At 42.9% G+C, this 26,738-nt stretch overlaps 1 protein-coding gene across 8 annotated transcripts in view; it reads left to right on the top strand.

Annotated features, from left to right (window-relative positions):
- The window catches only part of GPATCH8 (G-patch domain containing 8), an 86,952-nt gene that overhangs the window by 30,729 nt on the left and 29,485 nt on the right, over nucleotides 1-26,738 (top strand). For 7 of the 8 annotated variants that reach the window (XM_083708996.1, XM_083708997.1, XM_083708998.1 and 4 more), the window contains one exon: nucleotides 3,852-3,924. In XM_083708996.1, the coding sequence (XP_083565122.1) occupies nucleotides 3,852-3,924 (73 nt within the window). Of the gene's footprint in view, nucleotides 1-3,572; nucleotides 3,642-3,851; nucleotides 3,925-26,738 lie in introns of those variants that run through there. The other variant, XM_083709002.1, reaches the window with a different exon arrangement.

The following is a 26,738-nucleotide window of genomic DNA, read 5'->3' on the forward strand; positions in this document are numbered from 1 at the left end:
TAACTGGCATGTGCTCGCCAAAGATTCAGGCAGAGAACTCTTTCTCAGCCCTACTGTCTGAGATCCCTGGGATATGCAAGTCATGTGTTTGATCATTGAGCTATGGCCACCCATGGACATTGTGGTGGGGCAGCACCATTCAGCTGACTTCCTGAGTTGCTGCAGCTTCCTGGGGAAGAGAGAAGCAGGGAAGCTAGTGTCCTGCAAATACACCAGGCCAGAATGGTTCCACTCCAACTTATTCTACTGTGCTGACCTTCTCACTGCCTCACCCATCCCTCTAAGCAGCAACTCAGTTGTCAGGAGGTCAATTGAGTGCCACTGCCCCATCATTCTGCCTGCTATTGGTTATACTTTTTTCCTTTTTTGTTTTGCCTCTGCCAGAATTTGGCAGTAGCTTCGTTATATGAAACAAAGGAGGGCTTCTCATCTTTTCAGAAAAGGTTTGAGCCATTGTGCTCAAATCGGTTTTAAGACTTGCAGTGAAACAGTAAAATCCCACAAGACACTTTTGGTGACTACAAAGGAGCCATTTTCTAAAGTGCTCTGAAAATCACTTCATCGATGTGCCCTATTTTTTCTGTAAGAATTTTGTAAGTCCTGAGCACTGAATTTGAACAATTGGCTCAGCTCCATGATGAATGAAGCAGGTTATCTGGAAAATTTCTTCTGGAAAAAGAGGCAAATTTCAGTGCCTAAGGTTGAGCTGAAACTTTGAAGGTGGAGCTAAATGTTATCTCAACATATTCCCAAATCTGTGTCAGGAGATGATGGTGAGGGTGAAGAGGGATGCTTGGTCTGCTGTGCCCTCCCCTCTCTTCCTTCATATAGCCCCTTTGCTCTTGGCTGGGTTTGCTTCTAGTTTTGGAGCCTAGTTGGGGAAAACTCAGTAATTAAAAATAAAATAAAATTGTGGGAGGGATTAGCAAAGGAGTCTTGCCTTGGAAGGGTTATACACCCACAAATTGTTCCCTTCCAGCCCGTCTCCCTCATATTGACATTACGTAGGATTGGGAATCCTGTGTTTCCCTTGGAACATCTAGCTCCAGCTTCATTATGTATATCCTAGATCAGGGGTGGCTTCATGGATCAGATCCTCATCAGGATCATTCTCAGTGACCATATTTCACAGATGGGCAACACTGTCCATCTGTCAGTCCTGTGGCGTCATTATGATGACACGTGATAGACAGGGGGACAGTCTTGCCAACCTGTAAAAAAAAATCCCTTGTGCAGTTCTGCAAGCTTCCTCCCACCCATTTAGTGGGTGACTCAGTGACCATATTTCACAGATGGGCAACACTGTCCATCTGTCAGTCCTGTGATGTCATTATGATGACACGTGATAGACAGGGGGACAGCCTTGCCAACCTGTAAAAAAAATCCCTTGTGCAGTTCTGCAAGCTTCCTCCCACCCATTTAGTGGGTGACTCAGTGACCATATTTCACAGATGGGCAACACTGTCCATCTGTCAGTCCTGTGATGTCATTATGATGACACGTGATAGACAGGGGGACAGCCTTGCCAACCTGTAAAAAAAATCCCTTGTGCAGTTCTGCAAGCTTCCTCCCACCCATTTAAACACTCAATTAGGAGTTTTAAAGAGGAGCCTGCAAAGAATTTGAAAGGGTTCTGCAAGTCTCCCCACTCTCCCCCCTGTAAGCGCCTGAAAAGGGAGTGTGAGGAGACTTAACAGAGGCTTCAAGACATCCCTGTGCTCCCATTCTGAACTCTGAAGGCTGAAATGTGAGCTTTCCTTAAGCTAAGGTTACCAGACGTCCCTGTTTCCTGGGGACAGTCCCCGGATTGACAAATCAGTCCCCATACAAAATCCATTAAAGTTGAAAAGTGTCCCCGGATTCATTGAAAAATAATCTGGTAACCTTACCTTAAGACTGCCTTTAAATGTGACAACTTCGTTAATGCGCTTTGTAAAAGTACTGTTTGAAACAGCTTGTGCTGCTTCTTTGCTGCAGCAGTGGATAAGACGCTGCCATCCACCCTTCCTGCTTGCTGAAAAGGGAACTGTGAACTGTTTCAAACAGCACTTCTGCAAAGAGCTTTAATTCCTGCTCATCAGCTGAGTGGGGATTCAGTCCTGCTGCCTGGGCTGCACCATCCTGTTCCCTGCTGATAGCAGCAGGTGGGTGTGGCTTGAGGGAAATGGCTTCACAGGCCATATTGGACACCCTGGTCAGCCCGGATTGGCCCAATGGTGAGAGGGTTCCCACCCCTAGATTATGTGGGATTTGTGGGATTTTAATTCTACCACTGTTGGCTAGTTGCCAAGGAATAAAGGTAAAGGGACCCCTGACTATTAGGTCCAGTCGTGGCCGACTCTGGGGTTGCGGCGCTCATCTTGCTTTATTGGCCGAGGGAGCCGGCGTACAGCTTCTGGGTCATGTGGCCAGCATGACTAAGCCACTTCTGGCGAACCAGAGCAGCACACGGAAACGCCGTTTACCTTCCCGCCGGAGCGGTACCTATTTATCTACTTGCACTTTTGACATGCTTTCAAACTGCTAGGTTGGCAGGAGCAGGGACCAAGCAATGGGAGCTCACCCCGTTGCGGAGATTTGAACCACCGACCTTCTGATCGGCAAGTCCTAGGTTCTGTGGTTTAACCCACAGCGCCACCCGCATCCCTTTGCCAAGGAATAGCTCTGGACAAATGATGAATGCAGCTTCCTCTCAACTTTGCTTCTAAAGTAATCCCCCAGGTATCCAAGCAAACTCCTTAGATACGCCTCAGCCCCAGGGCTTTCCTTGTTATAAATGCAGCACTTAACCATAGGAGAAAACCTTTTTATTTTCTTTAACCGTTGTGCAAATAGCTGACACTGAATTGCTGCAGTACTTTCCCCTCCGCCTACATTAATTTTTGACCATTTTGATTTTCTTTTCAAAAGATGAGACATTATGCTTGTTGTGTTTTCTCCCTACATGCACTAATGGTTCCTTGCTGTTTTAACCTGTTGCTAGGCCTGTTCCATTCTAACATCTTAGTACTTCTGTTAGCTTACATGTGAAATGCATCACCCAGTTTGTGCTTGAGCTCATTTTATTTTATATTTTAAATTCCTTTTAATTGGTTAATATTTTCAATTTGTTTTGTATTTTTTTTACTAACCACACTGTATATTTTCAGTTTAACAATTGGCTGCATGCTAATATATATATATATATATATATATATACACACATATATGTATATTATATATCTCTTGTTATATAATATATATATTATAATTGATTTATTTTTATTTTTAAAGAAAACCCAATCAAGTCTAGCCTGGATTTTGCTCTGATTGTGTTTTGGTTTCTAGTGGTGGGGGCAAGTCTGACACTTAACAACTTAACTTGGTCTCTTTAAAGTCTGACACACAAACAAGCTAAAAAAAAAAAAAAGCAGACTAAGCACATCCGTCAGTTTTTCTTTGCACAAATCAAGTGGTGCTCTCTAGGTGATGGATATGATTGTATAAAGTAGCTTGATTTTATGCTTTTTAAATGTCATTTTTTATTTTCTCCCCCATTGCTTCCCCTCCCCTTGTTATGCACAAAAGTTGCCCAGCACACCATCAGAAAGTGTGATGACCCTCCCTGAAACCCTGTTCCTGTGGAAAAATCTTGCCAGCAGGTGTTTTTTTGTTTTGTTTTTGTTAATTATTTTTTATTATGTAAATATCTTTTCCCTTTTACTGGGCATATATTGCTCATAAGTAGTTTTTATTTTATTTCTTTTGCATGCATATATGTAGAAAAATGTCTTGTTCATAATGTGTTTCTGTGGAAGAGAAGAATATATTATTGGAATATTTTTGGTTTGTTTCTCTGTTCTGTCTGTCAGGATAATATTGGACACCGCTTGCTACAGAAGCATGGCTGGAAGCTGGGCCAGGGCTTGGGGAAATCTCTCCAGGGTAAGTAAGAAATCTGATTTGTTTAGAATGCTCATTTTACTTCTGCTTACATTTCTAGATTCCTCCCCTTCCCTCAGCCCTCTGATTGTACCCATTGAGTTTTATGTTTCTCATATTGCACTCAGTTTCTCTTAATACACACAGGTCTAGTATTGGGTTTATTCTGTGAAATATAGTTTTTATTTCACGCAGACTGAAAGCAAGGAAGACAGTTGGAGTCAACTTAGAGAAATTTGTACGCTGTGCTCTTGATAGCTGACCATAGTACCACCATAATTTTGGTTTGCAGATGAAGGCACAACCAAAAAACAAACAAAGAAGAAGATATGAACTGTCTCAACTAGCCAGAAAATGGTTCTTTTGCTGAGATGGTGTGTGTGTGTCCCAGAACAATGTGATTTGAAACTTGAGACAAAGAGGATGTAAAAGACGTTAACTTTAATTTAGTCAGGTTGTTTGTTGAGAGGTTAAATGTCTTGATTTGACTAGTGTTTGACAGTTTCTAATTCCTTCCTTTTCCTGTTGTAACCTTTTAATTTGGACTTTTAAAAAATTCATATGAGAGAATAACTGATATGAGAGTTTTACCGCATTTGAGCTCTGGGGTGTTGTGTTGGGTAACCCAACTTTTCAATTCCAAATTGGAGACTCCGTGAGTCATTTGCAGAGTGTGATATAGGCCAGCCAGAGGAATAAAGAGACAAGTTTTGTTTTCTTCCTGGAAGCAGAATCCAGGCAGTTGTTGGAACCTAAGAATTACTGCATTGTCAGACTGGTTATTTGGTTTAGCTCACTGTTAGGAGTTCTCTTTTGGTAAGTTCCATGATGGGAGTATTGCCATCAAACTCCTGATGCTCACTGCCTGGCTAGCGTGTGTGTATGTGTGTTTGTTTGTTCATTTTACGAGGAATCACTATGTGGAATGCACCACACAGGGTAATGCAGGAATACACTTGTATTCACTTAATTGATCCTTCTATGCAAGCTGATACTCCAGGTCGAGTACATGAACAGTCCAAACAAAGTATTCAGTGCTGTCTTTTATACTGTTTTCTGCAAGCCAAGCCATGAGAACTTTCAATATTCATTTGATGACACACACCATGAAAGGGCCCCTATTCAGATAAAAACGGGGGGGGGGGGGAGTTCTTCTGGTAGTGCGGTTTACAAGTAAAGTTTAAATTGTGTAAAATGTTAAATGGGGTGTGAAGGGCATAATATGATTTGAGAGGCTAATTTTCTTGAGTTCTGGGGAGAGTGGATCAAGTTTCAAAATACGTTTGACTTTCATATGCAGAGCTGCAGTTTGATTTAACTCTGTGTTCCTCAATTTGGTTCCCAGGGCACCATCAGACCCCCACCCCATGCTGCCCTGCAAGCTCTTGCGTCTCTTCCAGTTTTTTTTCATAACAGTTGGTTGCCAGGGATGTTGGCTGTGGTTTCTTTTTGTCTTTTGTTTTAGTTGGGTGTTTTTTTGGTATAGATATTCTGCTTGGTTTCTTTGCTGGGGGTTCGGGGATGGGAGCAGATTCTAAGCCATGGGTAGGCAAACTAAGGCCCGGGGTCCGGATGCGGCCCAATTGCCTTCTTAATCTGGCCCGCGGACGGTTCAGGTATCAGCGTGTTTTTACATGAGTAGAATGTCTCCTTTTATTTAAAATGCATCTCTGGGTTATTTGTGGGGCATAGGAATTTGTTCACACACCCCCCCCCAAAAAAATAGTCCGGCCCCCCACAAGGTCTGGACTGGCCCTCTGTAGAAAAAGAATGCTGACCCCTGTTCTAAGCATCACCAGTTTTTCTTTTGTGAAATGGGTATTTGTATGATGTCCTCATGTGCCCCAGGCCCAGAAAGACTGGGGACCCCTGATTTAAGCTATTTTCCCATCAAACATTTTCAGCATGGCTTCTTCCTGGAATGCTGCATGCTAAGGTGCAGAATCTTCACATACACGTTAACTATATTGCAACCAGCTGTGATGGGCGCGGACTGGATGGGAGGTTGTCTGCTCTTGTTGGGGTTACACTCCCTCTGAAGGAGCGGGGACATAGCTTGGGGGTACGTCTGAATCCTTTGCTGTTGCTTGAGGCTCAAGTGGCCTTACAGCACCTTCCCACAGCATTGGCTGGTGGCCCAGCTGTGCCCACCTGGACAGAGATAGTGGTTGTCTATGCTCCAGTAACCTCTAATTAGATTACGGCAACACATACGTAGGGCTGCCTCTGAAGATGGATCAGAAACTTTAGCTGGTGCAGAATTCAGCAGCCAGGTTGCTTACCAGAGCAAGACGGTTTGAGCATTATTACGTTGATCCTGAACGGACTGCACTGGCTGCCAAATAGTTTCTGGGTCCATTTCAAAGTGCTGGTTTTGACCTATAAAGCCCTAAACAGCTCAGGACTGCAAAATACCTCTCTCCATTTGAACCTACCTAGACCCTGCAACCATCACCTGAGGCCTTTTCTGCGGGGCTCCCCATTTGTGGAATGCTTTCCCCAGGGAATCTTGCCTGGCACCTTTTATGTGCCAGGTGAAACAGATCTTTGGCTGATTAACCAACATTATGTGCCTTTTTAAATGTGTTTTTGGGAGGAGTGTTATTGGTTTGTTGTTTGTTTCGTTACATATTTTTTATTCTTAATTTTCTGTTGTGAACTGCCCTGTGATCTTCGGGTGAAGGGTGGTATACAAATTTAATAAATAATAACAATAATCCTGTGTTGGTATTGTAAGAGAACCAAAGGAGGGTGTTCCAGATTTCATTCTGAAACCTTCAGGGAAGAAGGCAAGAGGCAGAAAACTTGTGACCAAAAGCTGTCAAGTGTTCATTCCCTCTTCGTCATCCATTTTTATAAATGCTAAGCTAGGAGAGATGTCCCTCTGGTATTTTTTTGTATAGGATCTTCTTCTGTGCATGCACATGCACAAACACACACACATATACACATGTATCATGGCAGGCACCCCACAGTGTGAGAACTGCTAGTTAGCACCATTCTCTACATCATCAAGCTGTGCGCCAGCCCCCTCGGCCAGTAAAGCAAGATGAGCGCCACAACCCCAGAGTCTTCCGCGGCTGGACCTAATGGTCAGGGGTCCCTTTACCTTTACCTCTACATCATCAAACAAATGAAGTCCCCCCCCCCATTTCAGTTTTGTGCCTTTCCCCCTGCTATTGAAAGCTCCAGTTGAAAGCTATTCTGTTAACTTCCACTATTTATACATCATTGGGGGTGTGAACTGCAGCTCCCTTTGTCATGAAAAGAATATTCTGAGCTCCTGCGCTGGAGCTGTGCCTAGAAGGCATATTTAAAATTCTGGCATAATGAGGATCAATTGAATTTAGTCCTCTTATCACCACACCCAGCCTCTTGTGGAATGTTGAAAGAGTGAACAGCACTCCCATGGATTCCAGTTGTTGTATGGCCAAGGAATAGTGTCCTGGCCATTCAAGAGGTGAGGGGAAGGGGGCTGCTGCCCGCAGACATTTTTTTCCTCCACTGGTGCATTTTGGGAACTTTCTGCCATTTCCTGCAAGGCTTTGAACAATCTCCTTGTGTGTTTTTTGAATGGCCACTTGTACGAGAAGAACACTCTTGCTGCCTGCTTGTTCATTCAGTCGGCCTGTTCAGCCCAGTCTGTCTCAAAGGCCTGTGTGTAGAGAGGCTTTATAATGGTCAGTAAACAGCACACTGCAGCATCTTTGGACTGCAGCGTAGCTACAGCACCACAACCCCCAGCAAATGGGAGCTAGTTGAGTGGAATGATTGTTAATATTGGTTTGAAATACTGGTTTGAATAATCTATAGACACGTTCTTGAAATAAATACATTCTGTGTCAGCTTCCTACGGTACAATGTATACAGCAGAGCCATTTTATGAAGATGTTTAAAGAGAGACAGCTCTGACTGAAGAATCAAATAGCTTTTCTAAATTCCTTTTGTAAAACAAAACTTCGCCACACTGGTGTCTTACGTAAATATTATAAGGATTTTTATAAAAGAGGAAAGGAAACAAAACAAGAAATAGACTGCTTTTTGCAAGAACATCACCTAAAACAAATTTCAAAAGAAGAAAAAGAGATATTAGACCAGACAATTACTCAAGGAGAGATAAAGAAGGCCATTAAAAAGATGAAAAGTGGGAAAGTGCCAGGGCCAGATGGCCTTTCGGCCAAATATTACAAAACGCTAAGTAACCAAATATCCCCAGTGTTAGGAGAAGTGATGAATAATACATTAAAGGAAGGAAGGATCCCGAATACCTGGAAGGAAGCATATATCACCTTGATTCCTAAAAAAGATGCAGATACCTTGGAAGTGAAAAACTATAGGCCAATTTCATTATTAAATAATGATTACAAGCTATTTGCAGATATAATGGCAGAAAGATTAAAAAAGGTCCTGAACAATAAAATACATAAAGATCAAACGGGCTTCCTCCCAGGGAGACAATTAAGGGAAAATGTAAGGAACTTGATAGATATTATTGAATATTTGGATATGAGTATAGATAGACAAGCGGCCTTGGTGTTCATAGACGCTGAAAAGGCGTTTGATAATATCTCGTGGGATTTCTTGAAGAAAAGTCTGGAAACGATGGGAATGGGAGAGAAATTTAGAAAAGGCATGGAAGCAATATATAAGGAACAGAAGGCAAAATTGGTAATAAATAACACCACAACAGAATACTTTAGCATATATAAAGGAACTAGACAGGGCTGCCCCCTGTCTCCTCTATTGTTTATAAGAGTATTAGAAATACTGAACGAGAGACTGAGGGGGGCAACAGAAGTTAAAGGAGTCAAGGTAGGAAAGAGGGAATATAAAATCAAGGCCTTTGCAGATGACATCGTATTAACCTTAGAAGACCCAAAAAATAGCATAAAAGAAGCTTTGCAAAAAATTGACGAATTTGGAGCCGTGGCAGGACTTAAGGTAAATAAAAATAAAACCAAAATGTTGGTCAAAAATCTAACAAAGGAAGAAATGATAGATCTAGAACGAAGGACGGAAATTGCGGTAGCTAAGAAAGTGAAATATCTTGGAATATGGGTCACAGCTAAGAACATAAATTTATATAAGGATAATTATGATGTCACCTGGCGGAGTATAAAGAAAGACATGGAAATTTGGGGGAGGATGAAACTCTCCTTTTTGGGGAGGATAGCTGTTGTTAAAATGAATATTCTGCCTAGAATGCTATTTCTATTTCAAACTATCCCCATACTTAAAGGCTTAAAACAATGTAAAGAGTGGCAGAGAGCCTTGGCGAAATATATTTGGCAGGGGAAAAGGCCACGGATAAAAATGAAAATTTTGATAGACAAAAAAGAAAGAGGGGGCTTTTCTCTCCCGGACCTAAGTCTATACTATGAAGCGGCTTGCATACTCTGGTTAAAAGACTGGATAAAACTGGAGAATAGAGACCTTTTGGACCTGGAAGGTTTTAATAATTGGTACGGATGGCATTCGTACCTTTGGTATGGGAAAGTGAAGGTCCACAAGCGCTTTTTAAACCATATTTTTAGGGGACCGATATACCAAGCATGGGAAAGGAATAAAAACCTCCTTGAAAGAAAGACTCCCTGGTGGATTTCACCAATAGAGGTTTTAACGGTCAAGAAAACAAACATGGAGGAGAAAAACGCCACCTATGAAGAAATGTTAAGAAAAACAGACCAAGGGCCCAAACTCAGACCTTATGAAGAGATAAAAAGCTTATTCACTGGTTGGTTGCAATACCACCAGGTGAATGATTTGTTAAAAGAGGATAAGAAGAAGTTGGGTTTTGATGATAAAAAATCAAAATTTAACATAGAAGTAGTAGAAGGCAAAAACAAAACCCTATCCAGAATCTATGATATACTATTAGAGTGGTATACAAAGGACGAGGAGGTGAAGGAGGCAATGATTAAATGGGCAATTGACTTTGGCTGTAACATCGATTTCGAAAGGTGGTCGGAAGTGTGGAATTGTAACATAAAGTTTACAGCATGTATGGCACTGAGAGAAAATGTTTGGAAGATGTTATATAGGTGGTACCACACCCCTGTGAAATTGGCCAAAATGTATAGATTAAGGGATAAGAAATGCTGGAAGTGTGGTGAGGTGGAGGGTGACCTATATCATTTATGGTGGACATGTAAAAAGGTGAAAGGCTTTTGGGAATTAATTTATAATGAGCTTAAAAAAATACTTAAGTACACTTTTCCCAAAAGACCTGAAGCCTTTTTGCTGGGAATGACGGGCAAAGAAATAAAAAAGGAAGACAAGACGATATTCCTCTATGCCACCACAGCAGCGAGAATTATGTTGGCACAATACTGGAAAGTGGAAACCATCCCCAGCATAAATGACTGGCAGATTAAAATGGTAAATTATGCTGAGCTTGATAAATTAACTGGTAAAATAAGAGATCAAGATGAACAGAAATTTCTGAAAAACTGGAGTAAATACTGGAACTATATTGGAATAAATGTCTAATGTGAACTGGCGGGGTTAGAACAATACTACCAGCGAGTGAATTTAGGATTATAGATTAAAAATCAAATACGTAATGGAAGTAGATATTCGATACTTACCAAAAGGGTGGAAGGGAGTTCAGGGTGTTTTTCTTTTCTTTTCTTTTTTTTGTTTCTTTTTTTTTTGCATGATGTAGCTAAACTATTTTCTTTGTATAGTTGGAAAAAGGAAAAAGTTGGCTTGTATATCTCTGTTGTAGTGACCCCTTTTTTGTAATCTTTTCTGTGTATATATATATATTTATATTTATATTTATGTCTGTTTTGTGTATAACTTTAATAAAAATGTATTCAAAAAAGAAGAAGAAGAATCAAATAGCTTTTCTAAATTCCTTTTGTAAAACAAAACTTCGCCACACTGGTGTCTTACGTAAATACAGAGAGTGAGGGGAATCAAATTGGTTTAATCGCGATTATTGCTGTCCTCACCTAGAGTGGTTGGCAGAGAAGTGCTGTCATAGATGCAGCTGGACTGTCTCTTGTCAGCTTCCTCCTTCTATCTCACCTGTATAGTTAGGCCTTCCTGGGTGCAGGTATTTGAGAGCGTGGGATTGTGCTGAATAAGTGTGTCCAGGGAACCCTCTGCACATTCCAGAGCACACTTGCAGGATCAGCATGGGCTGTACATTGCCAATTGCACCAAAGCCCCACATTAGAAATGTTGGTGTAGTTCCTGAAATCCAGTGCATGGCTTGGGTTTTGAAATGAACAAGAGAGGCAGGCTGCAGTTCAGGGTAGCTTGAATCCCCCCCCCCAAAAAAAAACCTGTGCATGGTTGCTGGCTTTACACAATCTCCTAGTTAAAGGCAGAGAGCTGAGATGGATGATTATTCAGAGGTTGCCATGGGTATGGCGGTCTTGCAACTCTCATTGGGATTTAGCAGCAGCTACCAATTCTCTGCTAACACAGTATAAACTCTGCTTAGATGCACTCCACTGACTTTGATTCTCCTATCTACACATCTGGTTGTCAGAATATCAAGGCATTTGATACTGATGCCAGAGGAATTTAAATGTATTCAGTCCTGTGCGGAGAGCTAGGAGGTAAAAATGTAACATTGGCAGCAAAGGACATCCATGAGATCTCCATTTCTCCCTCTCCCAAATTAAAATTTAATTCTCGCACACCTCTATTCTTGTTAAGATTCTGTATATTTTCTGAGAGCTGAGGCTGAAACAAATTCACCTATTAATCAGGAACAGAGGGAGAGAATCTGCACTTCCTATTCAAATACCAGTCTTCTCCTTCCACCTTCATTTTAGCAATTAAATACTCCTCCTGTTCACTGTGTGTAGGTTGTCACTTGAGTGAAGATTAAATTAATGTTCCTCTCCACTCCATGTTGAGCAGACAATGTATTACTATTCCATATTCCTCTGCATTGAATGGGAAATGTCCCCAGTTGAAAAGTGCATTTTGACTAGCTGTATCTGTTCTAGAGGACCAAACTCTAAACTCTAAGGCTGTCCATGCTTGCTTCTTTACCAGTTGCTTCTGGAAAGCTCAAAATGATTGCTGGATTCAGCTGCTACTAGTCAAGTATACAAACTCGTACAATAAACTGGAGGTAAATTGCCAGTGGTAGTAATTATTGGTCTGAAGGCTCCCACAAGTTAGTTAGAGACAGGAAGCCTTCCTGCCATTAATGGTGGTGAAATGCTTTATGTTTTGCAGACGTGCTTGGGAATGCCCAGGTTTCTGGTAGCATCTGTACATCCCCCATATCCAAAGCAGGTGTAGTACACATCATGGTGTTACCCTGCATTCTTTTTTAGCAGCCTGAGTGCGTGCATTTGAAATGGTGATGGTAGCCTGGAGAACTAAGCTGCTGTTGTCTACTGAGTGTACCAACAGAAAGAATGCTTCATATTCCTGTGTGTTTTTCTTAAGGGTGGTACTCCAGATGCATTTTCCTTCCTTTAAATGGAAAGTCCCCTTTTCTCTTTTCATATTTGGTTATATGTAATGCAATCTTAATTTTGGCTCACTTGCTTCAGGAAATAGCCATAGCAGCTATTTCTGTATTAGTGTGGTGCACTCTATGTGGGGATGCCCTGGAGTCTGATCTGGGAGCTTCAGCTAGTGCAGAATGTTGTGGCTAGACCGGTGCTGGGAGCAGGCTACTGCCAACACATGACACTGGTGTTAAAAGACTTGCACTGGCTTCCCAGCTGCAACCAGGCCAGGGTCAAGGTTTTTCTACTAGTGTACAGAGCCCTGAATAACTTAGGCCCAGAATGCCTTTCCCTGTATATGCCAAATTGATCACTGAGATCATCTGATGGAGCTTGGTGGTCATCCATGGACCAGAAGTGCAACACATATCAACGAGGTTATGACTTCAGTGTTGTGGGCCCAACTCTGGAACTCCCACCAGAACTCAGGCACTGTCCCTGCTGAATTTCAGGTGACTGGTTAAAATCACTTTACAGTATTTCAGGAAGCATTTGCATCATGAACGCTTCTCTGATGTTGTACAATTTTCTGATGTTCTTTGTTTAAATTTATGGGGTTTAATTTCTTCTAAATTTTGTATATTTTTATTGTTGTAAGCTACTTTGAGACCTAGATGCTGAAATGCAGGATATAAATTTTAACAGCAACAATGTTTATAGGATGGACTTTTGAACATGGGTCATTTTAAAAGGCTCAGTGAGTTAGGTCAAGAGGGCTTTCACCAGTGTTTTCATGCATGGTCTGGTGAGGAAAAGGACCACTGTTGAACTGCCTCTTGAGAAAATGTTTGTTCTCCATCCTATCCCAGTTAATGGCTGCATCTGATAATAACAAACTTTGTTTTATTGTTATGTGAACAAGCCATAGGCATAGCCACATGGAGGAGAGAACAAGCTTTTGCTGCAGTTAACCATGGTTTAGTGTTTTATCTGAACCTGGGCAAACTGTGACTAGTCTTAACTATGGATTACTGAAACAAGCCAAATTAATAAACCATGGCTTAAAATTGGCTTGTTTCAGTAAATGCTTTTTCTGGGTTTAGATAATAAACTGTGATCATTATATTCAACTGCAGCCACTGATTTTGGTCAGTGTTAAGCTAAAATACTCAGTTCTGCTCCTGTAACAGTGTAATGGCAAGTACAATACTGTGTTTAAAAAGTTATTGAATTGCATTAGAGTGGGTGAAACAGTGCTAAGCAATCATTGTTTCCAGACTACTTTCCCCAGATCACTCCACCATTTCCAATGATGGTGGGCAGCTTGGGTAGGCATTGTAAGAGGATGGGTACATTTTCCCTCCAAGCATATTTCAGAGTGGCTTCTTTGTCTTCTTGTGTTATAGTGGTCTATACAAGAACAGTGATTCAACCTTTTCTGAAAAGCAGAATGCAGCCACTTCAGCTGCTTAGCAACACTTTGTCCTTGTTAGTGAAGATGTAGCAAAATGGTTATCTAGAGCAGTGTTTTTCAACCACTGTTCCGTGGCACACTAGTGTGCCGCGAGATGTTGCCTGATGTGCCGTGGGGGAAATGGAAAAATTCGAAAGATTTAAAAATAAAGTATTGTATAATTTTTCATATTTCTGTTTACTTACTATTTCATAATAAAGTAATTATAAAATACTTTCTTTGTGTTTATTTGATTCCTATTCAAGAGAATTACTTTATATATAGTCAATATAGGCACAGAGTTAAATTTTTAAACATTTTCTAATGGTGGTGTGCCTCGTGATTTTTTTCATGAAACAAGTGTGCCTTTGCCCAAAAAAGGTTGAAAAACACTGATCTAGAGAGCATAGTATCTTGATTTCATACAAGTTTAATAGGCAGCTGATTCCCACCCCCAAAGCAGAAAGTGTTGATTATTTGAACTGTATCAGGGCATGGCTCAACCAGAAGTGTTGCTTATGGTTGAGAATGGGCTATGGGTGCCTGAAGTTGTATTCCTAAAGGGCAGGCCTTTGCAAAAGGCTGTACACAGACCCTGCTTAGGGTCGTCCTCTGCCAAGGACGACCATTGAAGTGACGTGGCCTTTCAACACTAGACCCATTAGAGGGGACAGGCTTCTTGGCTCCAGAAAGGATGGTTAAGTCAGGTCATGTTCCATTGATTGGCTCCCTCTGGGCTACTGACCTAGGTTTGCTTGGGGATCACATGACCCCTTCAGAGTCTTCCCACAAGGAAGGCATTTGGTTTCTTTAGAAAGGGCAGATAAATTAATCCTTATTTTCAGTTGGTTGGTTGGGAGGTACAAGTGAGGTCTCTTCTGAAATCATTGTCTTTGAGCTGCTACCCAGTCTCTGCTTCTTCCCATCTTACTATTGTGGCTTTTATTATTTCCCTGAAATGTCCCTTGTCTGTGCTTGACTTGTGCCTACAGCATGAATGTCCACTTAGATAATCTGGTTGGTCTAGCTTTTGATAGTGCTACAGATAGACCAGATAAGATCAGCCCAAACCTGCTCTCTACTACCTTCCAACCTCCAGTGATATAGTTTATTACCAATTAACTCATGTATGAGAGGCATCCAACCTGTTCTGGAGATGGTTGCACTTCTGCTAAAGGACCTGGTTCATAGCTTGGGGGCTCTCCTGGGTCCATTATATCACAGAAGCTACAAATGGCCTTGGTGCTATGTGTCTTTTATGAGCTTTAAGACATATCTGGGTGACTAGCCTATCTTGATGTAGATAACCTGGCTTTTGTGGTCTGTGGTCTAGTAAACATCTGCCTGGAATTCGTGCAATGTGTTGTTGTGTGTGGAGCTGCTTTTGAACACAGTTTAGAAACTTCAATTGCTGCAGAATGTAGTGATTGGGTTATTAACAGGGACAGGGCATTCTGACCATATTATGCCAATCCTTGCCTGCTTGTGCTGGCTTCCAGTTTGTTTCCAGGCCCAGTCTGAGTGCTGGTTTTAACCTCTAAACCAGGGTGGTCCAATGTGCAGCCCTCAATATCTTTTTTGGGCAGCCCTCGGGAACATTTGACATTCCCCTGAGCCCTCATACTGCCTTCCCTAATAATAATAATAATAATAATAATAATAATAATAATAATAATAATAATAATAATAATTTATTTGTTCCCCGCCCATCTGGCTGGGTTTCCCCAGCCACTCTGGGCGGCTTCCACAAAATGTCACACATTAAAAACTTCCCTGAACAGGGCTGCCTTAAGATGTCTTTTGAATGTCAGATAGTTGTTTATCTCTTTGACATCTGATGGGAGGGCGTTCCACAGGGCGGGCGCCACTACCGAGAAGGCCCTCTGCCTGGTTCCCTGTAGCTTTGCTTCTCGCAATGAGGAAACCACCAGATGGCCCTCAGCGCTGGACCTCAGCATCCAGGCAGAACAATGGGGGTGGAGACGCTCCTTCAGGTATACTGGGCTGAGGAAAGTGTAGTGTTGGGCTTTGGGAAGGAGGCATGAGGGCTCTGACAGGGACCCAGAGTCCTCCTACCTCCTTCCCAAAGCCTACCTAGCACTTTCCCAGCTTTGGGAAGAAGGTGGGAGGGTCTAGGATTCTTTCAGATCTTCATGCCTCCTTCCCAAAGTTCGACACCTTGTTTAGCCAGCTTTGGGAAGCCAGTGTGGGGGCTGGAGGGTCTTCAAATTTTGGGCTCGCTCCTCACCCCCAGTCGACAAGGCAGTGTGTGGCCCGTGAGTTCTGTATCAAAGTATTCTTGCAGCCCACTTGATGTGAAAATTTGGGCCACCCTGTTATAAACTAAAGCTTACACAGCTTAGGGACCTGTTACCTGGTGTAACACTTCCTTGCACTAGGAACTACTCAGGTCTTAAGATCATGCCCTCCTCCTTCTGAGGCGCAAAGGGTGGCAGTGAGAGGGTTTTCAGTGGTGACCCACTACTTTGTAGAATGTGTTCCCCAACTGGATCATGCCGTTCTGACATCTGGTGAAGATCTTTAATTTTCTCCCAGGCTAATAACAATAACAATAATAATCAATCTGTTTCAATATATGTTATTATCTTGTTCCCTATAAATAGACAGTTGGCTTTAATTTGCTTTTACTGATTATTAGGTGTATTATAATCACCTACCGTATAATCAAGATTACATTGACTTGTGTTAACTTTTTATTGTACATGACCTAGAGGTGACAGTGTTAGGCAACTGACAAGTTGAAAATTATTATATCATATATCATATCATATCGTATTATATATCAATAATATAGATGGAACTTTCCTTCCTGTCAAGATGAATGTGGCACAGCGAAGAACAATGTATATGCTTCCATATTTTAAATATAGGAAGAAATCTAGATGTTTTAGGCCAGGTATTGTTTGAGATGTGTACACCTCAAGGTGAAAGTCCTATGTGAAAAAGGAGAAGTATTCCATTCCTGAAGAGCAAAGAGCTACTTGTGAGGAGCCTGCTATAAGTCAGCCTGATATTTTGTTGTACCTCTTGGCTTATAAAACCAGTTGTGCAGAAAGGAGCGTGACTGGCATATGCTTTCATATCTGGGACCAGATGTTGGAAGACAGCAAGGAGGAGGTAAATTATTCATAGTGAAACCAATGCATGCAATAATAGTTGTACTGGTACAGGAAAGGAAGGTGGCAGGAATAGACAATGAAAGCAAAAGATCACATGAATATATTCAACAGGAGAACAAAGCAGAAAGAAACAAACTAAAAATGAAGCTAGCTGCATAAATGAGGATTCCCGTATGACCAAGTACTTGTAGCATTTTATTGCCAGCAAGAGAAGGCAGAGATTGCCACACTGGAAGTCAAATTATAGCTTTCATCATAATTGTTCAGGGTTGAGGAACCTTGGCCACCCCCATCCCTGTTTTTATCTGGCCTTTTGCGACTTCCCCATTGTCCTTATGAATATTGATTCTCTGCTTCTTCTGGAAAAGCTGTGCCTGCATTGGCATGGGCCATTGTTTAACATGGGGGTAATATTTATGAAAAATTACACTTTTGTCCGTACACTTTTGTGTCTGTGTGCATGGGAAAAGAGGTGACAGGCCATATTCGGGCTGAGCTATATAACCTGGAAAGTACAGTGGTACCTCGGGTTACAAACACCTCAGGTTACAGAATGCTAACCCAGAAGTAGTACCTCTGGTTAAGAACTTTACCTCAGGATGAGAACAGAAATTGTGTGCCGGTGGTGCGGTGACAGCGGGAGGCCCCATTAGCTAAAGTGGTACCTCAGGTTAAGAATGGTTTCAGGTTAAGAACGGACCTCCGGAACAAATTAAGTTCATAACCAGAGGTACCACTGTATATGTGAAGCATCCAAGGACAATGTCTCACTTTTTTTTTCTGAGATCCAGCACCAAGGGCCTTCTGGCGGTTCCCTCATTGCGAGAAGTGAGGTTACAGGGGACCAGAGAGAGGGCCTTGTCAGTAGTGGCGCCCGCCCTGTGAAATGCCCTCCCATCAGATGTCAAGGAAATAAGCAGCTATCTTATTTTTAAAAGACATCTGAAGGCAGCCTGGTTTAGGGAAATTTTTAATATTTAATGCTATAATTGTTTTTAACACTCAATTGGGAGCCGCCCAGAGTGGCTGGGGAAACTCAGCCAGATGTTTAGTCGTTTAGTTGTGTCCGATTCTTTGTGACCCCATGGACCAGAGAATGCCAGGCACTCCTGTCTTCCACTGCCTCCCGCAGTTTGGTCAAACTCATGCTGTTAGCTTCGAGAACACTGTCCAATCATCTCATCCTCTGCCGTCCCCTTCTCCTTGTGCCCTCCATCTTTCCCAACATCGGCCTTTTCCAGGGAGTCTTCTCTTCTCATGAGGTGGCCAAAGTATTGGAGCCTCAGCTTCAGGATCTGTCCTTCCAATGAGCAATCAGGCCTGATTTCCTTAAGAATGGAGAGGTTTGATCTTCTTGCAGTCCATGGGACTCTCAAGAGTCTCCTCCAGCACCATAATTCAAAAGCATCCATTCTTCGGCGTTCAGCCTTCTTTATGGTCCAGCTCTCACTTCCATACATCACTACTGGGAAAACCATAGCTTTTACTATACGGACCTTTGTTGGCAAGGTGATGTCTCTACTTTTTAAGATGCTGTCTAGGTTTGTCATTGCTTTTCTCCCAAGAAGCAGGCGTCTTAATTTCGTGGCTGCTGTCACCATCTGCAGTGATCATGGAGCCCAAGAAAGTAAAATCTCTCACTACCTCCATTTCTTCCCCTTCTATTTGCCAGGAGGTGATGGGACCAGTGGCTATGATCTTCCTTTTTTTGATATTGAGCTTCAGACCATATTTTGCGCTCTCCTCTTTCACCCTCAATTTCAGCCAGATGGGTGGGGCATTAATAATAATAATAATAATAATAATAATAATAATAATAATAATAATATTTATTATTATTATTATTATTATTATTATTATTATTATTATTATTATTTATTATTATTATTATTATTATTTAGTTACAACCCCTGGAGATTGAACCTCTCCCTTGAAAAGACTTTGCTACACTGCAAGAAAAGTCACCCTTTTCAGAAGTTTGAAAGAAGCCCAAGAGGACACTGTTAACCCCTTTTTGTTGAAGATAGGTCTACAAGCAGTGGGTTCAGCTAAGGCAAGATGGAGCTGGTGTAGCATGATAGCTAAAGGGTATGAGCTGAGGATTCCCTGAATCACCTTGACCATAAGCTCACCCGACTGCCATCTGTAATCCTCCATAACTCTGACTCAGCAGTGTGGGTGTGACTTAGCCCTAATTCACTTGGCTCCTTCGTTGCATAATTTTAGGCACCAAGTAAAAATATCTTCTCCCAGGCCTTTGGCTAATTAAACAATTTATGAGCTTTTGAAGTGCGAGGGTGTATTTTACGTGTGTTTGAATGTTATGTATTTTTGTGTTTCCATATTGTAAAACACCCTGTGATCCTTGGATGAAGAGTGGTATAGAAATTTAATTAATAATATTAGTTATTATAATTATTTCTACAACTGATATTGCTGGACTAGATCTCCTATTATCACTGACCATTGGCCATGCTATCCGGGGCTGATAGAAGTTGAAGTCCAATAGCATCTGAAGGAAACTAGGATAGCTATCCCTGCAACTAAAAGCATTGTAGAAATGCGGAATGTGACTTTTGGGTAGATTTAGTGAAACTTTGTAACTAGGTTTCTAGCAGTTGGAGCAAGTTTCCTTGGTTCCGTAAGAAGTTGGCAGACGCTAACGGGGCATGCTTTAGAATCAGTTCAGCAGGATGCACATATTCACAGACTCTGGATAACCTGTTCCCAAATATTCCCATAAGAGGCTCTTTTGCTCATATGGCTTGTTTGTTTTTTAAATAAAGTATTTTAAATCTGCGATATGCTCATACGTCACTGAAGCAGTTCTGAAACGGTCTGTCTGCACACATCTTTCTGTGCATGCTCATGGCTGAACATCCAGCTTAGCTGCTGTTGAAGGACCATCTAGCAAGACATGTGGAGGTGGAGAAAGGCTGTGTGAAGCCTTTGGGTCAGTTCCAGCAGGTGTCTGTTCTCTGAGTTCTCACATTTCCTTGCGATTTAAAGAAACAGAAGTCACGAAGAGTCAGACACGACTAAATGACTAAACAACAACATAGTTTGGGTTTGCACATAATGCTTAAAAAGGCAAAGGGACCCTGACCATTAAGTCCAGTCGCGGATGACTGGGTTTGCGGCGCTCATCTCACTTTACTGGCCGAGGGAGCCAACATTTGTCCACAGACAGTTTTTCAGGGTCATGACTAAGCCGCTTCTGGCACAACGGAACACCGAAACCAGAGCAACGCATGGAAACGCCGTTTACCTTCCCGCCGGAGTGGTACCTATTTATCTACTTGCACTGATGTGCTTTCGAACTGCTAGGTGGGCAGGAGCTGGGACCGAACAACGGGAGCTCACCCCGTTGCAGGGATTCAAATTGCCAACCTTCTGATTGGCAAGCCCTAGGCTCAGTGGCTTAGACCAGTGTTTCCCAACCGGTGTTCCGCGGCACACTAGTGTGCCGCGAGACGTTGCCTGGTGTGCCGTGGGAGGGAGGCGGGCGAGTCGGGCAGCGAGAGGCGGGGCGGCGGCGGCATCTCCTGCTGGATGCAAATCCAAACATGGCGGGCGCCTCCCTCGCTCCTTTGTAGGCGGACCATCGAGAGAGAAAGAAAAGGAGGCGAAAGAGCAAGAGAAGGCGCCTGCGCGGAAAGAGGAGCGAGCAGTGCGCCTGCGCGCTGCGGCGCCCGAGTGCAGTGAAATTCCGTGAAGAGGGGAGGGGGGCTGGAAAAGAGAGAAAGGAAAGATTTTTCATTTTTTTAAAAAAAAAAAAAAAGGAAGAGGGAAAGAAGAGAAAAAGCGGCAGAAGCTGAGGGGAAGGTTTCCGTGAGGGAGAGAGAGAAACGCGGGGCTGGCGGGACCCCTCCTCTTCCGCCACGCGTTGCCCGCCACCGCCTCAGAATCTCCTCAGGAGCGGCGGCGGCTGCTCCCCCTCGCCCCCTTCCTCCCCCCCAGCCCCCTCCCAACCCCCGGACAAGGGACGCGAGGCGGCGCCGCTGAGAGGACGGGAAGGCCCCTGGCGGCGGGGTCGGCTCGAGCAAGGAGGGGCGAGCGCTAGCCGGCTGGCTCTAGCCCGGCAAGAGGAGGAGGAGGAGGAGCACGCCGTCGCTTCCACAGCGGCCGCCCCACACTCCCCTCCCCAGGCACCGGCGGGGAGAATGACGGAGCTCCAGTCCGCGCTGCTACTGCGGAGACAGCTGGCAGGTCGGTCCGTCCGTCGGTCGGGGCAAAACACACCACAGCGCAGGCAGAGGCAGGCAGGCCCGTCTCTCCCTGCCCCCCCTCGGACCTGGCCGGCCTGGGGTTTGCACCCCAAACATTCATGTCCACCCCAGCTACACAAGCCACACCTTGCTCTCAGTTCGATCTGTCAAATAACTCACCTATCATTCACATAAAGAACCTAGTCTATCCTCAAACGTCAGAATGTACCTCCTCTCTAGCTTCCCCCACTTCATCTAGGCACTTTCAGCCCTTACTTTAACCCACCCCAGCCTGCTTACTCTTCTTTCATTTGCTATAAAAACTAAATACAGAGAGAGACTGAGAGCTGTTGACGAAGAGCTACGTGTGTGTCTTTCTTCGATTCCAGCCAGAATAACAGTTTTGTGTTCAGCCAAACAGGCCCAGGTTGCGCACTGAATAAAGTATTTTATAATTTTTCATATTTCTGTTTACTTACTATTTCATAATAAAGTAATTATAAAATACTTTCTTTGTGTTTATTTGATTCCTATTAAAGAGAGTTACTTTATATATAGTCAATATAGGCACAGAGTTAATTTTTTAAACATTTTCTAATGGTGGTGTGCCTCGAGATTTTTTTCATGAAACAAGTGTGCCTTTGCCCAAAAAAGGTTGGGAAACACTGGCTTAGACCACAGCGCCACCCGCGTCCCTGCACATAATGCTAAACTGTGATTAATCAATACTATTAGCACATGATTCCTTTCCCTTTCTCATGGCCAAGACAGAGCCAGAGCAAGAGAGGGAGGGCAGAGCACGGGAGCTTGGAGCATACATTGGTTCATCCTTGTAACACTACACTTGGGCCATTAAGCCTCTGAGATCTCCCTCCCATTAATCATGAGATCACAAATGTTACCCTTCTCCAGTGCTTTTTTTTGGGGGGGGTACACAGGGGTACACATACCCCTAAACATTTTGTGAATCTTTTGTCCATTGGCTGTATTTATTTTTCCCAATTTGAACTATAAAATGGTGATTTTCTTGAGTCAAAATGAGAGTACCCCCTAAACATTTCTTAAGGGGGGGGGAAGCACTGCCCTTCTCCCTGAAAAGTACCTAACAGCTGAAGCAGGAAATCAAACAAACTACAGTGCTGCCTCGGGTTACATACGCTTCAGATTACATACGCTTCAGGTTACAGACTCCACTAACCCAGAAATAGTACCTCGGGTTAAGAACTTTGCTTCAGGATGAGAACAGAAATCGTGCTCTGGTGGCAGTGGGAGGCCCCATTAGCTAAAGTGGTGCTTCAGGTTAAGAACAGTTTCAGGTTAAGAACGGACTTCTGGAACGAATTAAGTACTTAACCTGAGGTACCACTGTACCATACTCCTTTGTTTTCCTTTTACAGCTCTGTGTAAGTCTCAAAGCTCTTGAACAGAAAGTGGAGAAGCCAAGAGGATAGAAAGGAAAGGAAAGAGCTCTGGGAGACTGTGCGGAGGAAAACAGAGAAACTAAGGGAAGAAAGTGTGCTGCTGCAAGAATCAGGAGAGAGAAGGTGTGCAGGTGCACACACATGTTGGATCCAGTACAATACACACACAATTTTTTTTAGTACAACACTCCTTTTGAAATTGCAAATCCCACCCCACCGCCACTGGCTATCTCCTTTCAGAGCCCCTTCCAACACACATGCTGCTTGCAAAAATGCTTTTTTATTATTTGTGAGCCAAGATGCATATCTGGTTATATGCATGTATTTTCTATATTAGCACCCCCCCCCCTCAACAACCTGCAGCAGGAAGGGACTTTTGTCAGGCTCAGACATCCATTCCCAACTCTTTATCCCCTGACTAAGAATTATAGTATCCTGCAGGATCAGTTCCTTAGACTCCTTCACTTGGTGCTCAGGCCAGTGCTGGGCAAATCATAGTGTCCCTGGACCTCAGGTGTTTGCATGATGTCACTGGTCTTGCCTGGAGCAAAGAGAGAGAGGGATTTCTGCAACTCAGGGCTTTGCTACAGAGCATACAGTGCATTAGTCCTTACTGCACAGCAACTGAAAACATAGGCCTTTAGTTGATCTTATTGACATCCAACACCCTTTTAAAATCTGGCTTTTGGGGGGGGTATTGCTTTTGGTTTGATTTTATATGTTGTGGTCTTGTTATGAACCACCCTGAGACCTCCAGATATAGGGCAGTGTATAAGTTGAATGAATAAGTAAATAATAGCCCTGCTCCTTTTTTCTAATGCAAAGTTGTAATGTTCAAAAAGCACTTCTGTTTCTTTAAATCCCAAGGAAATGTGAGAACTCAGAGAACGGACACCTGCTGGGACTGACCCAGAGACTTCACACAGCCAGCTTTCTTTCTCCACCTCCACATGTCTGGCTAGATTATCTTACAGATATTTGCAAAGCTTAAGGCAGGTGCTGTGTGAGGAATGCAACTTGGAGTTCCTCCTTTAAAAAAAAAAAAAGGTTAAGCATGTGTTTCTGTCACGGGTGTGCAGATGGCATGGGATGTATGTGGAGTATTTAAGCTGTAGAATATCAAGCCGTAAAGATACCATGTACATTGTTTAAAAAGCTATCTCGGTTTTCATCTTAAAAGGGGTTGGTATTTGGACAGGAGCAACTTCTTCTGCAGGCTAGTAGTTTCCCATCTTGCCCTAAGAATCAGTAATCCCCTTCCCTTCTCCCAATCTCTGCTATGTCAGAACTGCCAAACAACTTGATTAAAGAGAAGAGAATATGACAGAATCTTCTATAGTCTTTGATTTCCCCCCATCCCAGAAGAGAAATAAGGAAGAGAGGGAGGGAGAGGAATGTAATATAGATGGTAGTAGCCTATTTAGTCAGTAGAGAATAAAATTTAATGTGTTTTTATTTCAGCTGCTTTGGGGACCCTTTTTAAGGCCCCCAAAGTGACGCACACATATTTATTCAAATGAATTTTATTTATAGAACTTGGATGATGTGGAAATTTGTTGGCAAGATACTTGAAGGGATTTTGAGGCTTAAGCAATGGCAAATGGGGAAGGGGCTTAGACGATAAAGGGGGAGTTGACAAGGGAAGATTGGTGCTGGTTCTGTTGAAAGGATTTTGGCAGGCAGTACGTGGAAATATTGGTTGAATGATGAGGGCTCGGATATTTCTAAACACGCTCTCTGCTATTGGTGATGCAAAAATATGTGTGTTGCCTCTGGACATATTTATTAAGTGAGCATTTTGACCTTCTGGCTCATCTGAAATTTAACATCTCTAGCCTAAAGGCAACTCATTGTCTGGCCAGCACCTTGAGGGGAAAGGAAGACAGCCTGGGTATTTCATTATAAGCAGCTCTGAGCTCCTTGGAAAAATGTCTCCCCAAAGAAGGCATGAACACACCATCTGCTTTCCTCCCCCCTTCCATTTTGCTACGTGAGATCTCGCCAAGCATTGCTCACATCTTAGAAGTTAAGTGTTTTTAAGAACAACTTATTCTTCTTACAAATAAGACTGAAATGATCTCTTTCACACATAAATGGAAGAAGTTGTTAACAGCTTTTACCTCTTAATTCCTTTGCCTGAATCAATCAATTCATGTGCTGTATTGGAGAGCTTGCTGTTAGTGATGGGGTCAGTCTGCAGCATCCCTCCTAATGAAGGGAATCTCCTTCCAAGTGGTACCTGTTAGAGTCAGGGGCTCCATTTCATAGAAGTTGGAATGGATTCTGAGGATCACTCAGTCCAACCTGAATATGCAGCTGTATCATACAGGTATCGAAACTGCAACCTTAGTGTTATCAGCACCACACTCCAACCAACTGAGCTACCCTTGGGATGTGAAGCATCACACTATTTCTTAACACTGCAGCCCTGGAAATACTTTGCCTCACTATACCAAGAAGTATAGATTCTGCTTTTTCAGAAAGGCGATTCTGGAACCAGGGGAAACAAACCATTCAACTGTGTGCTAATTAGGCAAAGGCAGATAAAAGTTACTGGATGATGCAGATCACGTCGAGACATTTCATTCTGGTTTCTGGGCCCAGAGACTGAGATTGCATTGGTGGACAGCCTGTGCTGGACTAGGGAGTACACCTATGTTCTCTTGGACCTTTTAGGCTATCAGCCATGGTATTTTTCAGGATTACCTGGCCAGTCAGGTGCTGGGGAGGGCAGTGATTTGTGCTGTTTCTGGTCCTTCTTGGAGTGCAGGTTTCAGAAGGTGGTCCTTGGCCATTGGGTTGTCATGTTCCCCGTCTTCCATCCTGTTTGTCATTGGAATGAAACAACGGGGAAGGGGATTGTCCAGAAAATTAGAGTGTGGGGTTGTTTGTATGTGGATGACACATAACTCAAACACTGGGATCTTCTATGAAGGCAGTTGAAACCCTAAACTGGTGCCTGGGAGCAGAGTGTAGTCTTAACCTGAAAACCCAAGCAAGACAAAGTTATCTTGGTCAGCGAGAAAGATTGTGTGTTTGACCTGTTTTTGGGGGGGAAGCACTCCCTTCGAAGGGCTCAGGTTTGCAATTTGAAGGTGCTTCTGAACCCGGCTTTTCTCCTTGGCTCCATTTGGAGTCAGAAGTGCTTCTGCATAGCTTAAGGCAGTACCATCACTGGCCTTTTCCTGGAGAAGGCAGATACAGCCACTGTCACACATTTGCTCACGTTCAGCTTAGACAACTGAAGTTTGTCTCAGAACTGGAAGCTGATGCAGAATGTTGCTCCTAAGGTGCTGATGCGGCCTCCCATTCAGAGCATGATATTTTAACACGCTTTGGTCTATACTGGTTCCTGGTTTATTTCTGAGACCAATTTTTAAAGTGCTGGTTATCACCTTCAAAGCCAATAAATGGTTTGGGTCCAGGGTGCATTGAAAGACATACTCCCTTATTATCTGGCTTTTTGTTGCAGATGCTTGATGTCTCTTCTGTAATTTATTTCTATTTATTTTTTGCAGTTTACTTCATTCAGTTTTTTGTCTTAAAATAACTTAAAATAATAATGATGTAAGCAGCTCTTGGAGAACATTTTTTTTTTTTGCCCCCAAAACACCACATAAATTTTAATGTAATTGAATAAATTGTGCTCCAGTTTGGCAGTGTAATTAATACATTTAGTGACAGGTGTGTAGAGTTGACAGCCTTTGCCCTTATATTTGAATTCTGGAAAGGAAAGGATGACTTTACATTGGGGTCTGGAGCAGGGGCCATGGTGGATGTATTTCCAGGAAGCTGTCAAACGGTTCTTACAAGGAAACTGCTACAGCTATCTGTGTTCTTGTTTTGTGACACATGTTCTGAGTCTATCCAGATTCTCAAGTTGCCATAGCGGCTAACTAGAGAATTGGATCAGTTTAATTTCTTCTCTCATGCATTGTTTTCCCAGTATAAATCAGCCACCTCTGGCCTGCTGGTCCTGCTGGGAAATGCATACAATCGATTGTGATATTGGTGTGGGTGGCGGGAAAATTTAACTCCTCCCGCCCCACTCTGTCCATCGTTCATCATTCTTATGAAGTGTCCCACACTCCCCTGGCTGAACAACTTAACATAGAACACAAGTTGGAAAATTAGATCTTCCACCTCTTCCCTTAAGTGGCAAATGTCAGCCA

Source organism: Podarcis gaigeae (assembly GCF_964106915.1).
Source record: "Podarcis gaigeae genome assembly, chromosome: 13".
Lineage (NCBI taxonomy): Eukaryota > Metazoa > Chordata > Lepidosauria > Squamata > Lacertidae > Podarcis > Podarcis gaigeae.